The 15,135-nt window shown below is 43.7% G+C and overlaps 1 protein-coding gene across 1 annotated transcript in view; it reads left to right on the top strand.

Annotated features, from left to right (window-relative positions):
- MCTP2 (multiple C2 and transmembrane domain containing 2) overlaps positions 1 to 15,135 on the top strand; it is a 137,824-nt gene that overhangs the window by 36,337 nt on the left and 86,352 nt on the right. The window contains exons 4-5 of the mRNA XM_026709428.2: positions 221 to 326; positions 12,190 to 12,332. Of these exons, the coding sequence (XP_026565213.1) occupies positions 221 to 326; positions 12,190 to 12,332 (249 nt within the window). The remainder of the gene's footprint in view (positions 1 to 220; positions 327 to 12,189; positions 12,333 to 15,135) is intronic.

The following is a 15,135-nucleotide window of genomic DNA, read 5'->3' as shown; positions in this document are numbered from 1 at the left end:
CTCGAGATACTGTTTGAGATTCATTACAGGCTGGGAATGAAAATAATTCCCAGCATTGCAATGAAATAAGACTTGTTTTTAAAATAAGTGTGTGTGTGTGTTTACGGTCTTGGAAGCCTTAGTCAGAACATCTAGAAGTTGATTGAGCATTGTCTGTGTTGGCTCTTCAGGGGAAATGAAACTGATAGCTGACTTTCTTTTTTTCAAAACCTTTTTCTAGACTCTTGAGGGAGCTGGTGATGGTTTGAATAAACCCAGTTCCTTTGCATATCTGCTGATGATACACCTGAAGGAAGGCAGGAACCTGGTCATCCGGGATCGCTGTGGTGAGTCACTTTCTAAATCGTTTCTGAGTTCTGAGGCACATAAATGCAGATATCCATTTAAGTCTGTGTACGTTTATGTTTCTGTGAGAAATTATGCTACTGACTCGAATTGTGGTTCTCCGTAGAACCGTCTGAGACTTCCAAGTTGATAGATTGGTAATAATGGTCAGTGATCAGCAAAGTTTAAAAGAACAAAAACAGAGTGAAGTGAGCACAAGAGGGAAAGAATTATGGAATAAATGCAGAAAGAGGGAGGGAGGGAAGGAAGGAAATAATCACAGGTTTGAGTAAAAAGCTCTTAATTCTTTCTCCTGTTAAAGAACAATGTACACATGATTCTTTTTTTCTCTTTCCTTTCCCTTTCTGTTTCATTTCCTTTCACTTCCCTTCCTTTCTTTTCCCTTTCCCTTTCCCTTTCTCCTTTCACCCCCTTTTCACTTCCCTTCCTTTCTTTTTCCTTTCCTCTTCCCTTTCTCCTTTCCTTTCCTTCTCCTTCTCTTCCCTTCTTTTCCCTTTCTCCTTCCCCTTTCCTTTCCCTTCCCTTTCTTTTTTTCTTGCTAGAGAACTACATTTCATGTAGACCTGTGGGTTTTCTAGAGGTCTGATTTAACATAAATTGCTGGGAATTGTTTAAGTTGCAGATCCAGAACCTCCAGAGGTCCTTATGATGCGATTAGTTGCCCTGGACTCATATGTAAACAGAAACACCATTAAGGTTTGGACTTTGTAGCTTTCTCTTAATTTGAAAAAAAAAGGTCAAACAAACCAAATTAAGTGTCAGAATAGAATGACATCCAGTTTAGCCTACGTGCCTTGAATTTTCTGGGAGCCCCCAATCATATATCTGCTCCAACCACCGATGGAGGCCAGTGGAGGGCTACCACTTCCTCCTGCTTCACGTGGGAATGCAGATTCTTACTAAAAGAAAGCTAAATAGCTTTCCATAGGAAGTGGGCAGCGATTCCCCTTAATGAAAGATCTGAGATTATTCTGTGTTTTTTGATGAGGCCAGTTGATTTTAGTGAGAATGTGACGTCACTCCTGTTTCCTTTTGGTGGTATTTTGGTTTAAAGGTTATTTAGCAAGTCTTTAGACTCAAAGGCCTCACTGCCCCCGCTACCTTTGAATTCTTTGAAAATAAAAATTAACCTCCCAAAAAAGAACGAAAAAGATTTTATTGTATTAGGTGCCACAATGCAAAATACCTGATATGGGTTAGATCTGGTTCTTTTCTTTTTTTTTCCAAAGAAGTTTTTGTTTCAATAAAAAAGTCATTTCATCACAGAGAAAAGAAAAGTGGCTGATTTCATCCATCGTGCTAAGTCCTGGTTTCTTTTAACTGTGGTTTGTTAAGCAGGCTTCAGTACACATATAACATACAAAAATCAATGCAAACTTGCAAGAAATAAAAGAATAAAAGGAAATCAGAAAAATAGAGAAAGAATAAGAACAAAGCAAAGAAAATGTAAAGCAAAGGAAATGCAAAGCAAAGGAAATGTATAAATAACTTCCCCTTTCATCACAAGGAAAAACAATTTTAATAACTTATCACCTTCTCGCTGAAAGCAACAATCTTTTCATCCCATATCTCATATCTTATTTATAAACAGATCTTATTCAGTCCCTTAATGTTAGGAAAAACATTTCATTTGTGTTTTAGTGGCTCCCTCTGCTGGATATTTTGTAGCATTGCAATGTATTAGATAGAAGAATTGAGTAAATATGTACCGGTACCTCCAGTGTTTTGCCGACTGCACTCTGTTGATCTCTTTAGCAAAATAAAGACTGTTTATTTCCCCTATTTCAAGCTTCTTAAATCAGCCTCTAAATTCAGGAGCACATTGTTTGGATACAGAGCCAAATCTGACTTCTCCTTTTGCTAAAGCTTTCTCCCACAAAAAGGCGGCGGTTATTGTTATATTTTATTTCCTTGTAGTCAATATTCTTTAGAATTTATTTCAAACTTTTTGGGGTTGCATTTTCAGTTAGCCTTATGGCTATGAGGTGTGGAAGATGCTGGAGTCCTCTCTTCCCCATTCTCTCTTTTTCTTTCACCCTGTGGATGTGATGTTCCTATTCACATCTTCCTACTTCGATATTAATTTAGGCGTGGGAAGCAAGGGAGGTTGTAGATTGCACAGCAAGACATGGAGCGCTCTCTCTCTCTCTCTCACACACACCGTGTGTATAACCCAGACCAGGGAAAGAAAAATCCATGCTTTATTCAAGTCTGTAAATCATTATCTTCTTGCTTCATGGCTATGTTGTTATGATAGCAACTTCACCCAAGTCACATCTTGGATAAAACTGGAAAAAGCAGAAGCTCTTTTAGAGAAGAAAAGAAAATCTAGATTTGCCAAGGGAACGATTCCTTTCCAGGCTCCAGTGCTGAATTGTTAGACTAAAGTGTAGGGATTCATAACTAAGTTGTGAAAATCACTTATTAGGGTTTGGATCATTAAGAAACTGGGGGCTAAAACATATGATGAACAGTTACAGGAAAGGGGTATATTTAGTCTAACAAAGAGAAGGATTAGAGTGACTTGATAACCTTCCAATATTTGAGCGGCTATCACAAAGCAGAGGGGGTCAACCTATTCTTCAAAGCCCCTGAAATCACCACACTATAGAAAAGATGTTGATATTCTAGAAAGAGTGCAGAGAAGAGAAAAAAAGGTGGAGGCTAAAACATGCGATGAACAGTTGCAGAAACTTTCTAGTCTGGTGAAGAGAAAGACCAGGGGAGACACAATAGCCATTTTCCAAGGCACCTGAAGGCCAGACAAGGAATAATGGATGGAAACTGGTCAAGGATAGATTCAACCTGGAAATAAGGAGGAATTTCATGACAGGGGGAATAATCAACCCATGGAACAGAAGTTGCCTTCAGAAGTTGTGGGAGCTTCATCACTGGAGGCTTTCAAGGAGAGACTGGACTGCCATTTGTCAGAAATGGTGTAGGGTCTTCTGCTTGGGTGGGCATAGGGTTAGACTAGATGACCTACAAGGTCCCTTCTGCTTGGGTGTTCTGCTTGGGTGGGCGTAGGGTTGGACTAGATGACCTACAAGGTCCATTCCAACTCTGTTAATCTGTAAGTAAGTTATCAAAGAGAGATCCAACTAAGGATATTTTTCCTGACAGTGAGAACAATTAACCAGGGGAACGACTTGACTCCAGAAGTTGTGGCTGCTCCATCACTGGAGGTTTTTAAGAAGAGATCTGAGAGCAATTTGCCTGGACTGATATAGGGCCTCCTTCTTGAGGAAGGGGTTTGTACCAGAAGAGTTCTTAGGTCCCTTCCAACTCTGTTGGTCTATTACGGTTGCTTGAAAGAGACTTTAACCTTTTTTCCCTTTTAATTGTTAAAGCAGTCCTATGTTTTCTGGTCTTCCTTGCTGTTTTGGAACCTGCATATGTATTTCTGCACTATCACTTCTCTTTGTTCGGGGGGAAGGAAATGCCAAAAAACATGGTCATTTTCACTCAAAACTTTCTTTCCAACCTGCTCGCTTTGTGTCTGTTGTGAAATTCAGAAGAAAACCTTAGCTGGGCTGAAACAGAAAGCTAAATACGAACTCTATGATTGCTCAATATGTCAGCTTGGCTTATAGCAGATGTTAAGACCAAGACTGAGTTCTCACAACACATTCAGCCACAAATATCCACTTCCGTTATTCTAATCCATTATTTCGTGTGACTTCAGAGGCAGTGTGGCCCCTCCCTGTAATATCATTCTGTTTTACCTGCGAGCCCTGCTGTATTGACTCACCTTCTCGATAGGTGAACTCTTGGTTGGCTTATCCACGTTAATCGCTGAAAACTCTGAAAGTCGATTTAGACGTGCATTAATACATCACGTGTACACAGCAACTAAAATTGGTTCTACATTGGCCAAATTACAGGTGTGAGCTACTGATCTAGAGCAGGGGCCTCCAAAGCTGGCTGGAGAATTCTGGGAGTTGAAGTCCTCCAGGTTTAAAGCTGCCAAGGTTGGAGACCCCTGATCTAGAGAGATGATCTTTTCTATGCTGCCCAGAGTCACCATGAATGAATTAGACAGCCATGTACATTTTCTAAGTAAGTAAGTAAGTAAGTAAGTAAGTAAGTAAGTAAAACAATCTAAGTAAGTAAGTAAGTAAAACAAACTGAGTAAGTAAGTTAGTAAAACAAACAAACAAACAAACTCAGGATTAGACCTGGGTAGGGCTTAGAGCCTGTAGGGTGTAGTGCTTAAGGCATCGGGATAGAAACCAGGAGACTGTGAGTTCTAGTCCTGCCTTGGACACAAGCTGGGTGACAGCTAGTAAATTTATTTGAATAATTAAATTTACCTTTATGCCAAGTAGAATGAAATTCACCACTACAGGATTGCAAGGCTTTTGAGTACCTAAGCCTGCAGTAAGTGTGTAGTGGGAAAGCGAGTAGGTTTTACAAGAAGGCTAAATGTAACCATGTGCCTGTACCACATTCCTCCTCCTGCTCCTCCTTTCTTGCTCCTCCTCTCCTGCACTACTTCCTCCTCCTCCTCCTCCTCCTCCTCCTCCTCCTCCTCCTCCTCCTCCTCCTCCTCCTCCTCCTCCTCCCTTCTTTTGCTGCTTCTGGTATCTAGGCTAGGGAGATATAAAATTCTGGTTTTTGCTCTTCTGGTGGCATCAACCATTGTTATCTGATGCTGTCATTTCTTTTATTTTGCCTCTCCATCTTCTTCTGGGTCTTCCTCGGGTTCTTTGGCCTTTTCCTCTTTTTGTACATGCTTTGTATGGTATAGAATCCCAAGAGGTTCCCTCCAGGTGAACAAAACCCCCTTACTTGCCATTTTTGTATATAGCCTAAGTTTCTTTGGACGCTTGCAATAAAACCTCCGTGAAAATTGCTCACCACGGAAATGGAGATGTTTGAGGAAGGCTGCTGGAGTGGCCAGAAGGGATTTTTTTTAAAAAAAAAGAGAGAGAGAGAGAGAGAGACAGTAAGAGAAAGAATAGGAATCGAACCACTCATCAACCACAACAATTCTAGTTTTATTGGTTTATTTATCATTTCGTCTTATTCATGGGAATCAGCATCAAGGTCATTTCTGATTTTAGGAGGTGTGTCATTGCAAATTTGGAGAACTCCTGCAGTCGCCAAGTAACGCCAGGTTTTGAGAAGGAACCCAAGCTGTTCCTATAACTGGGAGGTTGAGGTGTTCACGGGTGGTGGGATTGGAGTGGGGGTGGGACATCAAAGCAATTACAGACTCATTTAACTGAATGCATTTTCTGGATAAATTAATAGCGGCTTTATTGTAGATATTGTTATAAATCACACGGAAGAACGAGCGTGGTGGAAAGATAAATCAACATTACAGCTTCTGCAAATGTAACGTATTAGCCTATTAAAATTCTTGGGGAATTCAGGAAACAGGTGGATGGACCCGGTAGCTGTCATTTATTTAAATGTTCAAAGCCATCTGACAGTTTCTCGCTAAGTCCCCTGAGTAAATTTGCTCACCTTTATGACTCTAGGTAGAAGAGAATAGTAAATAGAGAGCGAGAATGAGTGAACTTTTCTTGTTATCGAAGGAAGTAACTAGCTATCTTGCTGCACAGTCGGTTCTGGGCCCAGCATTTCTTTAATTGGTTTATAAATGATCTAGAGCAGCAGTCGCCAACCAGTGGGCTGGGGACCATTGCTGGTCCATGAGAAAATGTTGGTGCTCTGCAGAGAAATGTCACCCCCAAAGCAATTAATCCAGGGTGTGCGGGAACACAAGGTTGCGCCGCCCACATGGCCCGTGGGAACACAAGGCTTGCATCGATTGCATTGCAAACAATACCAGGGAGTGAGGGGAGGGGAGAAAGGGTGGAGGAGGGGGAACTTGCCCCACTCACCCCACATGCCTGGCCTGGCCACCAGGCTGCTTCTTTCCACTTCTTTCTTCTTCTGCTTTTGGCTGCACACAAGGAAAGCAGCAAAAGTCTTTCTTTCTCTCCCCCAAACTCCGCCAGAAATGAGTCTTTGGGACCCTGCAAAGCATCATGTTCCAAGAGGCTGCGCTGTCAAAGACTCACTTCTGGTTGAGTTTGGGGTAGAGAAAGAAAGACTTCTGCTACTTCTGCTGCTTTCCTTGCATGAAGCCAAAAGTCTCTCTCTGTCTGTCTCCCCCGAGAACAGAGCTGGAGACGGTACCCTGCGATCCCAAATAAAGAATGATTGATACATAGGAAAACGGGGTGGGGAATTTTCCCGCAGACTTTTGGGGGGATTTTCCCAGGGTCTCTGGTCTGCGGGATTTAAAATTATGAGTTTGGTGGTCCCTGAGATCCAAAAGGTTGGTGACCCCTGATCTAGAGCACAACGTAGCCCATCGAGAGCAAAGGATCTCCTACTCAGAATAAAGGAGAGACCATCCAGAGAAAGGGATAGTCTATTTAGAGTGAAGGGTAGCCCATTCAGAGTACGGGATAGCTCATTTGGAGCAAAGAGTAGCCCATCTCAAGTAACCCATCTAGAACAAGGAGTAGCTTATTTAGAACAAGGTGGGGAGCATTGATATCACCATGATGTAGGGAGCTAGCTCGGAGCTCATTCATCTTCCTGCCCTGCATGCTCTTTTAGGATATCTTGTTCGTAATAGTAGCATTAACAATAGTAGAAGAAGTAGAAGTACGAGAAGTGAGCTTGTCAGTTGGAAAGATGGCAGCCCGAATTTGAGGCCCGAGCGTTGCCTGATGGAGTGAGCTCCCATTCCTGCCTCGGCTCCTGTACAACTAGCATTTCAAAAGCATGCAAATGTGAGTAGAAAAATAGATACCACTTTGGTGGGAAGGTAACAATGTTCCATGCACCCTTGGTATATAGCCATGCTGGCCACATGAACTTGGAAATTATCTTCAGACAATGCTGGCCACAAAAGTGAGATGATCACCATTCCCAAGAATTGGACATGACCGGACAGGAAAACTTTTATCTTCACAGTAATAAGAACAACTTATTAAGTGAAGCACCAGCCTACAATATCATATAATATCATACTTATTTGTGGCAATGTCTGTGGAGATTCTCAGCCATCCAGGTCACGGCTGTCCCAAAGGTGCTTTTTTTTCAAGGGGCAACTGGACTTGGTTTTCCCTTGAAGACGTTTCACTTCTCATCCAAGAAGCTTCTTCCGTTCCGAACTTCAATATTTGCAGCAATGTCCTCTTCACCAGCTAGGAAGGCAAAAGCGGTGGCTGTTGTTTTTTTCTAGTGAACCAAAGTCAGTCTTTTTTATTCTGTGATAAGAATAAACCTGGGAATGAAAGGAAAGCAGGCTGCTGATTTTTAACCGCTGAAGTTGAAAGGCTGATGCTCAGATGAGTTGAAATTGGACGACCTCCTGCTTGAGAAGGCGGTTGGACCAGAACAGGGGTCACCAACCTTTTGGACCTCAGGGACCACTAAATTCATAATTTTAAACCCCTCGGACTACTAATATGATCTGCCTAATGACTAGCTGGGTGGGTGTGGCTAGGTGGTCACGTGACTGCATGGACGTGGCCAACTCGGTGTCACTCATGTCAAGGGGGGCGCCTCGCCAGCCTCTACTCGCCCCTCCCTTCCCAGCCACTCCTGCCCACCTGGGCTCCTTAAGGCCCCAACAGGAAGCCGTTGTGGGAGCTAAGCAGTCACCGCAAGAAACAGTTGGCCGAACAGCTGGATCAGTTCAAATTGGATCTGGCCGAGAAGGAGGCTCAGCGGAGGCACCTCACTGAGGACTATGAGCATAGGCTTTCCAAGCAGAGAGAAGACATGCGGGAGTGCAACGCCAGGTGGTGGCATCTAGAGGCTCAGTGGGCTAAAATGGTCAGCCATTCCAGGCCGTGATGCAGTCCCACTGGAACGAGGCCCTCCAGCCTTCGCCCCAAACCCCACACCAGGAGGCTGAAGCAGACCCCAAGTCAGAAATTTCTGCCCCCCTCCAACTTTCACTAAAAGACCCCAAAGGGGGAGACTCTCTGCAGCGACACAAACATTCATTGCAGGTATCCGGCCCAGGCGCCATAGTTTGAGGGCCCCTGATTTTAGTGCAATATAAAAAAAACACATATAATTTTTCTGTGGACCATGAAGATTTTCTCGTGGACCACCAGTTGGTGACCACTGGACTAGAAGACCTCCAAGGTATCTTCCAGTTCTCTTGTTCTCTGTTCCATGAGCACAAAAAGATCTTCCCAGGTCTGTGATTTCATCTCCTCTTGTTCTCGTTCTGTGGGGACGCAGTGGCCAGAATGCAGTACTGCAGGCTACTTCTGCTGCCTGCAGGCTGCCTGCAATTTGGCAGTTCAAATCTCACCAGGCTCAAGATTGGCTCAGCCTTCCCTCCTTCGGAGGTGGGTAAAATGAAGAGCCAGATTGTTGGGGTCACGAGGGTGACTATGTAAACCGCTTAGAGAGGGCTGGAAAGCACTGTGAAGCAGTATAAAGTGCTATTGCTATCGCTCCTGCTATTTACTTGGGAGGATAGCAAATTATTTTAGCCGCTTTTTGGAATGGACTTGGCTTATTTTCACCAAACAAGCATCCCGTCTCTGAATGGAATAAAGCTAATAATTGTTCTCGTCTTACCCCGCCCCCCCGCCCTCCTCAATGTCCCGAATTCTTTTTTTAAAAAAAACGAGAACACCATTTAGGAAGCCTCTCGAAGGATAGAGTGGTTTGAAAGTTTTCAGTTCATTCCCTTTCCCTTCTGGCTTCCTGCGAGAAAACAACGGCTTAATGTGGGCCGGCAGGATGCTGTTCAGAGAAAATATTTACTCCTTTTGAAGAAGGAAAAAAAAAAAAAGGAAGAAAGGTAAAACAGATCCTTCAAACAACAGCGTCCAGGACTGCGGGGCTCAACGGACAGGTTCTTGTCATCTGGGGCTGTTTAAGTCAACGCCCATGGCTCGGTTGTTTGTAAAACTGCTGAGATGGAAGCTTCACCCCCATCTGTTTGTTGACACTGACAGAGGCCCCCCTGGGATTCCCCCGCCCTCCCTTGCATTCTCAAGACCCCGCTCCCCTCCTTCTCCTGTCTCCATTTGTTGCTCTTCCCCACTCTGTCATCCTCCTGGTTGAGATGTTACTTTCTTGACAAGCTTTCCTTGTGGCGCCTGGCTTGTACGGTTGGCTTGGCTAAGGGCGGGAGCGGAGAAAGCATCCATCCGCCTGTCCATCCATCGACCCCTCCCTCCTCTTCCCCAACAACCTCTCAATTATTTCTCTTTCCCCCCTCTCCCCACAATTAACATTCTCCTAACTTGACACGTCTTCCACCCACTCCCCCCCCCGGCCAAATTTTGACTCCGGCTATACTGTTTCCCCACCCTCTCTCCGCCCCTTCCATCTCCCTATTAATTCCAGACATTAATATTTTCTTTCGCGCAAGGACTGCCGCTCACCCGTGAAACAATTTGAACATTAGGTAGCTGTCAAGATGCCCAGGGATTACCCAGCATGCTTTGCAACCCTCCACCCTCCACCCCCCACCCCCCGTAAGTGACACCACCGAGGGCCGCTTTGGAGATGTTTATTTGGAGAGGGAGCTGACAGGCGTGAAGACTTGATCCCAGGGAACCTATCTCATTTAATTAAAATACTCTTTCATTATATTTCGCCTTTCCCCCCACCCCTCCTTGCCCCAAAAAAAGAAAAGAAAAGGGAAAAGGCTCCTTGGGGTTGGGAGGGAGCCTTGTTTTGCAGGAAGGGAGCAGGGGAAGAGGGTATCCCGCCCAGCCGAAGCTGTGGTGTGGTCGGTGCTGTTGTGCGTGTGTGTGTGTGGTGCTTTATTTCCCTATTCAGGAGGAGAAATATTGTGGGGATTAGTTTGGTCTGTAGTTTGAAGATGAGATTTGTGGCATGGATCCTTCTCATTTCACTTAAGCAAACAAAAGAAAACAAAACAACGGATACGTTGTGCATTGAGGCCCCTTAATTTGACGTTGACTTTTCTTGCTGTGGCCTCTTTCAGGTGGTCCAACTCTTGTGGGAATTTTTGTGGCTTCTTTTAAAAGGGCTGGCACCTTCTCTTTATTAATGGAGTTCCTTTGTCAGTGCAAGCAACGGATGGAAACTAATCAAGGAGAGAAGCAACCTAGAACTAAGGAGAAATTTCCTAACCGTGAGAACAATTAATTGGTGGAAAGGCTTTGTCTTGAGAAGGTGCTTCACCACTGGAGGCTTTTAAGAAGAAGACTGGGCAGTCGCTTGTCTGGAATGGATTCGGGCCTCCTGCCTGAACAGGGGCTTGGACTAGAAGACCTCTAAGGTCCCTTATTCTGTTAAGCTGAGGCTCTGGGTATCTTCTCTCTGTGTCCCCTTTCTCTCTCTTTTCATACAATTTCTGTCTTCCATCGTTTTTTGCTTAAGAAAGGGGAGGAGTGTTCAGAATATTGAACAGGAATTAAGGAAAAGTTACCAGTCAGCTCTGCTCCTCTTGTTTCTGACTGGCCCCCCCAATTTTTTCCGTTTGAAATGTTTGCTGCTAGGTACTTATCCAGTGGTTTTGCTGTTCTGCACTGTCCACAGAATCAGGCTGTATGTGTTGATCTTTTGTCTAATGTTGAATACAGGGGGGGGGGTGTCTCATTTTGAAGAAGACTAACTAACTTACAAAAGTTATTGCCTTAGTTGATGGGGGAGAGAAAAAGAGGGAGAGAGGGAGAGGGAGGGGAGAGAGAGAGAGAGAGAGAGTGGGTGGGAGGGAGGGAGAGAGAGAGATAAAGGAGAATTTTTCCCATTTCTGGAAAGTGCCTAAGTGCCATATTGCTGTTTATTGCTTCATAAATTTATTTTAAGTCAGTGGGTTATCTCTTCCTTTAGGTGGCCTTGATAGACTTTGGGCCTAATGTATCAGATGAGGTTCTAGAAGGAAACCTCAGAACCAAAGGAAATCTGGACCCAAATAAGCATTAGTAATCTTCAGTTTGTTTATGTTTTATTTTTATTCCACCCTTGTTATTTTGATAAACAACTCAAGGTGACAGACGTATCTAATACTGCTGCGCCTTCTTATTTTCTCCACAACCAGAACCCCGTGAGGTGAGTTGGGCTGAGAGAAAAGGAGTGGCCCAATGTCACCCAACCTTCTTCCATGGCGAAGGCAGGATTAGAACTCATGTTCTCTTGATTTCTAGCCTGAGGCCTTAACCACGAGGCCAAACTGTACGAAAACCCTTGGAAAACTCTTTGAAAAGCTCATGGTTGTGTCTCTGAAGTCATCAGAATTTGAGCGCCACTGGGAGTCTTTATTTGCTGGCTAGAAAATATAATCTGTAAATATAATTTTGATTGGCACTTACAAGCTTGGATTGATAGGCTATCTAATGTAGGAGGTCTTTTACTATTGAAAGCCTTTTTCATGTTTCAGGTAGAAACATTGAGAAATACCTCCTCAGGGTGATTCCAGGGAGGAACTACTGCTACTACTGTGTTTCCCAGAAAATAAGACCCAACTGGAAAATAAGCCCTAGCATGATTTTTCAGGATGCTCGTAATATAAGCCCTACCCCAAAAATAAGCCCCAGTTAAGATTGTCAACCAGACAAACACATTTAGTCCTGTATTTCCTTGAAAATAAGACCTAGCCAGAAAATAAGCCCTAATGCATTTTCTGAAGCAAAAATAATATAAGACCCAGTCTTATTTTTTGAGGAAACACGGCATTACTGCTATTACTATTATTTTGTTGTTGTTATGATGTTTCATCACACAGTCAACCAGATGTTCAGACGATCTGGCACTTATTGAGTGCTTTCCAGGAACCTAGGATGATGATATTCATGATTTTAATGTGTACGCTGCCCAATTCTCCACAACCCCACAACTATGTTAACACAATCTTTATTTTGCTTTGCTATGAAGGTACAAGTGATCCCTATGTGAAGTTTAAGCTGAATGGGAAAACCCTGTATAAAAGCAAAGTGGTCTATAAAAACCTGAATCCAGTTTGGGATGAAACCGTTGTGCTTCCAATACAATCTCTGGAGCAGAAGCTCTGGGTGAAGGTAAGCCGTCTGTCCAACCGTATCAAATGTCACCATTTGTGATATTGTCCCTGCAAGCCAACTTGGCTGTGTGAACAAGAGGAGGGAGATTCCCATGAGGAGTCACCCATGCATTTTTAATTTTTGTTTGAGGAAGGGCTGTTACCTAAAAGAATCTTTCAAACGTAGGTAATTCTCTTGGGGGATGTTTACAGCCAGATGGCCCGCTTGAAGTGCAGCCTGTACAACTCCCTTCACTTCCTTTAAGGATGTCTTCAGAACGTTGCAGGCTCCCTCCCTTCTGTCTTTCCAAAACAAAACCCCTTCCATGCAGTTTCCCTCCCTCCAAAAAACTGCGTTGGATTCCTTACCTGTATTTCCCATCGTTTCCTTATCCATGTTTTCCATAGGTGGAACCCCATATTGTCAGGTACAAGAAGTCAGGAACCAGGAGAGAGTTCGAAAGCGCTACAAACTTATTTCATGTTACCTTTACACGAGAATCTGAGTTGCTAATGGTCAAGGCAATTGGTACCAGATAGGAGTCAGTGGATTTCAAAGGAGGCTGGACTCAGGCCTCTTATGGCGGCATAGAAATTCCAAACTGATGATGCGTTTGACTCCCCCTTCACACTCAGCCTGGTCATCTCCTACACATACACATGTACCATGTCTTCTCCTGAGGACAAAATAAAGCAAGGGCAAAGCAGCCACTCATTCAGGGATACAACAGTGTCCTATGAACGAATCAACAGTTCCAGAAATAGACCACAGATGAAATAAACGCTGCATGCAGTGTTTGCAAATGTAATCCTTTGCTGTTGCTAATGCACTGTAGTCTTTCAGGAATACAGAATATACTACAGGTAATCCTCGACTTACGACCACGGGAGCCCCAAATTTCTGTTGCTAAGTTTGTTAATTTTAATCACTTTCGTTAAGTGCTTTTTTCCCCCATTTGGCGATCTTTCTTGCCGCATTCGTTAAGCGAACCCACTGAAGTTTTTAATTTGGTAACGTGGTTGTGAAGTGAACCTGTCCTCCCTGTTGACTTTGCTTGTCAGAAGGTTGCAAAAGGGGACCCTGCAACCGTCATAAGTATGAATCAGCTGACAAGCACTTTGAATTTTGACCGGGGGATACTGCAATGGTCGTAACTCTGAAAAATGATCGTAAGTCACTTTTTTCCAGTGCCGTTGTAACTTTGAACAGTCACTAAATGAACGGTTGTAAGTTGAGGATTACCTGGGGGGGGGGGGCGGAATGTCCAGGATTGATTGACATCCAGATACACCGGCAAAAGCTCTTTCTTAAACCTCATCCACGGCTTGCTTTGCCCTGTCCTTGGTGGGACGCACCTCTAGAGAGTAGGGTGACCTTGTCATATTGAAACCGAAAGCCTTGAGAAACAGATGCTCCATAACCTTGAGATGGCCTCATCAACATCTGGTATAAACAAATCCTCCTTATCCTTGGTGGTTTTTGGCAAAGCCAGATGGAAGCATTCCAACTCTAAGATAAGCTAGACTTGTCCTTGGTAAATTCTAGTAGGATGAAACATGGGAAACAGATGTCAGTGAAGATGGCTAAGAGGCTATATCGAGGGTCTTCACACTTGGCAAGTTTAAGACTTGTGGATTTTAACTCCTAGAATTCTTGAGCTAACATACCTGGGGGAGGAATTCTGGGAGTCGAAGTCCACAAGTCTTAAAGCTGTCAAGTTTGAAGGCCCTTGGGCTATATCACATCTTCAGTGAAGACCTAAATGAGTGGGTGGTGGCTTTGAAGGAGACCATCTGCCATTATCTCTTGGGGGTTCCCAGATTGGCTAATGGGCTTACGATCTTTCCTTCCTTGCTGTGTAGTATTCTTCTATTCTTGAGTACTCGTGTTCTTTTCTTGTGGTGTCTTGGACTTGTTTATGGATTTATACTGCCTTCAATACTCCTATTGATGTGACCATTGCCTCTGAATCCAAAAGAATCCTGCTAAACTGGAGACAAAACACTGCTCCTGAGACCAAGAACTGATTCCTTTTTGGATTACGTTAATAGATGGTTCTGTTTCATTGGCACGACATTGAACTGAAAAAGACCAACCTGAAATTATTTTCAGACCATCAGATCTCTATTTTACATTCCGCTCCCTCTTCTCCTGTTCCATGTGTATCAGGTGTATGATCAGACTTGACTTCTACTGATTTTGTGGGTTCAGCAGTTGTAATGCTTCACAAAGTGGAGGTTGGCAGCCTCTTGGCTTCCCACACATCCATGGAGTGTCAGGGAAAGATCTCACCTTTTCAATGCCAGTGTACTATCTACCTGAAAACCTCTACTCTGTTTCAAAGAACTTTTTTTTTCTAACTCTAAATTAGGTGGAGACATTCAGAAAAATTTCTGGTGAGTGGTGTTGTGGCCTAGAGGTGGAGCTTTCGCCCCACAATCAGGAGGTTGTGCGTTCAATCCTAGGTAGAGGCAGATACTTCTCTCTCTGGGCACAATGAAAATATATCTGCTGAAAAAGAACTCTGCATTGGTGACAGGAAGGGCATTCGGCCAGTAAACTCTCAGCTCCATTCATTTGCAAAGCCTCCACCCCGCAAGGGATTATGAATGGATTAAACGGATGATGATTCAGAAGACTTTCTCTGTTTTAGTGTGTTTGGAGCTCCCTGTCTGAAGGAGGCAAACATGGGAAACTTTTGGGAACTTCGGGACTTTTAAGTATCTCTTGTCCCAAAACATGGACCTGCTTAGTTTCCAGAACTACAGTTGTAAAAATAAATAATTAGTAGCTTGTGGTGGCTTACTGGTAACTTGTACAA

Source organism: Pseudonaja textilis, chromosome 13, assembly GCF_049901715.1.
Source record: "Pseudonaja textilis isolate UNSWEBS1 chromosome 13, rPseTex1.2, whole genome shotgun sequence".
Taxonomy (NCBI): domain Eukaryota; kingdom Metazoa; phylum Chordata; class Lepidosauria; order Squamata; family Elapidae; genus Pseudonaja; species Pseudonaja textilis.
The sequence above is the reverse complement of the archived record's forward strand: the minus strand, read 5'-3'. Positions and strand labels throughout refer to the sequence as shown.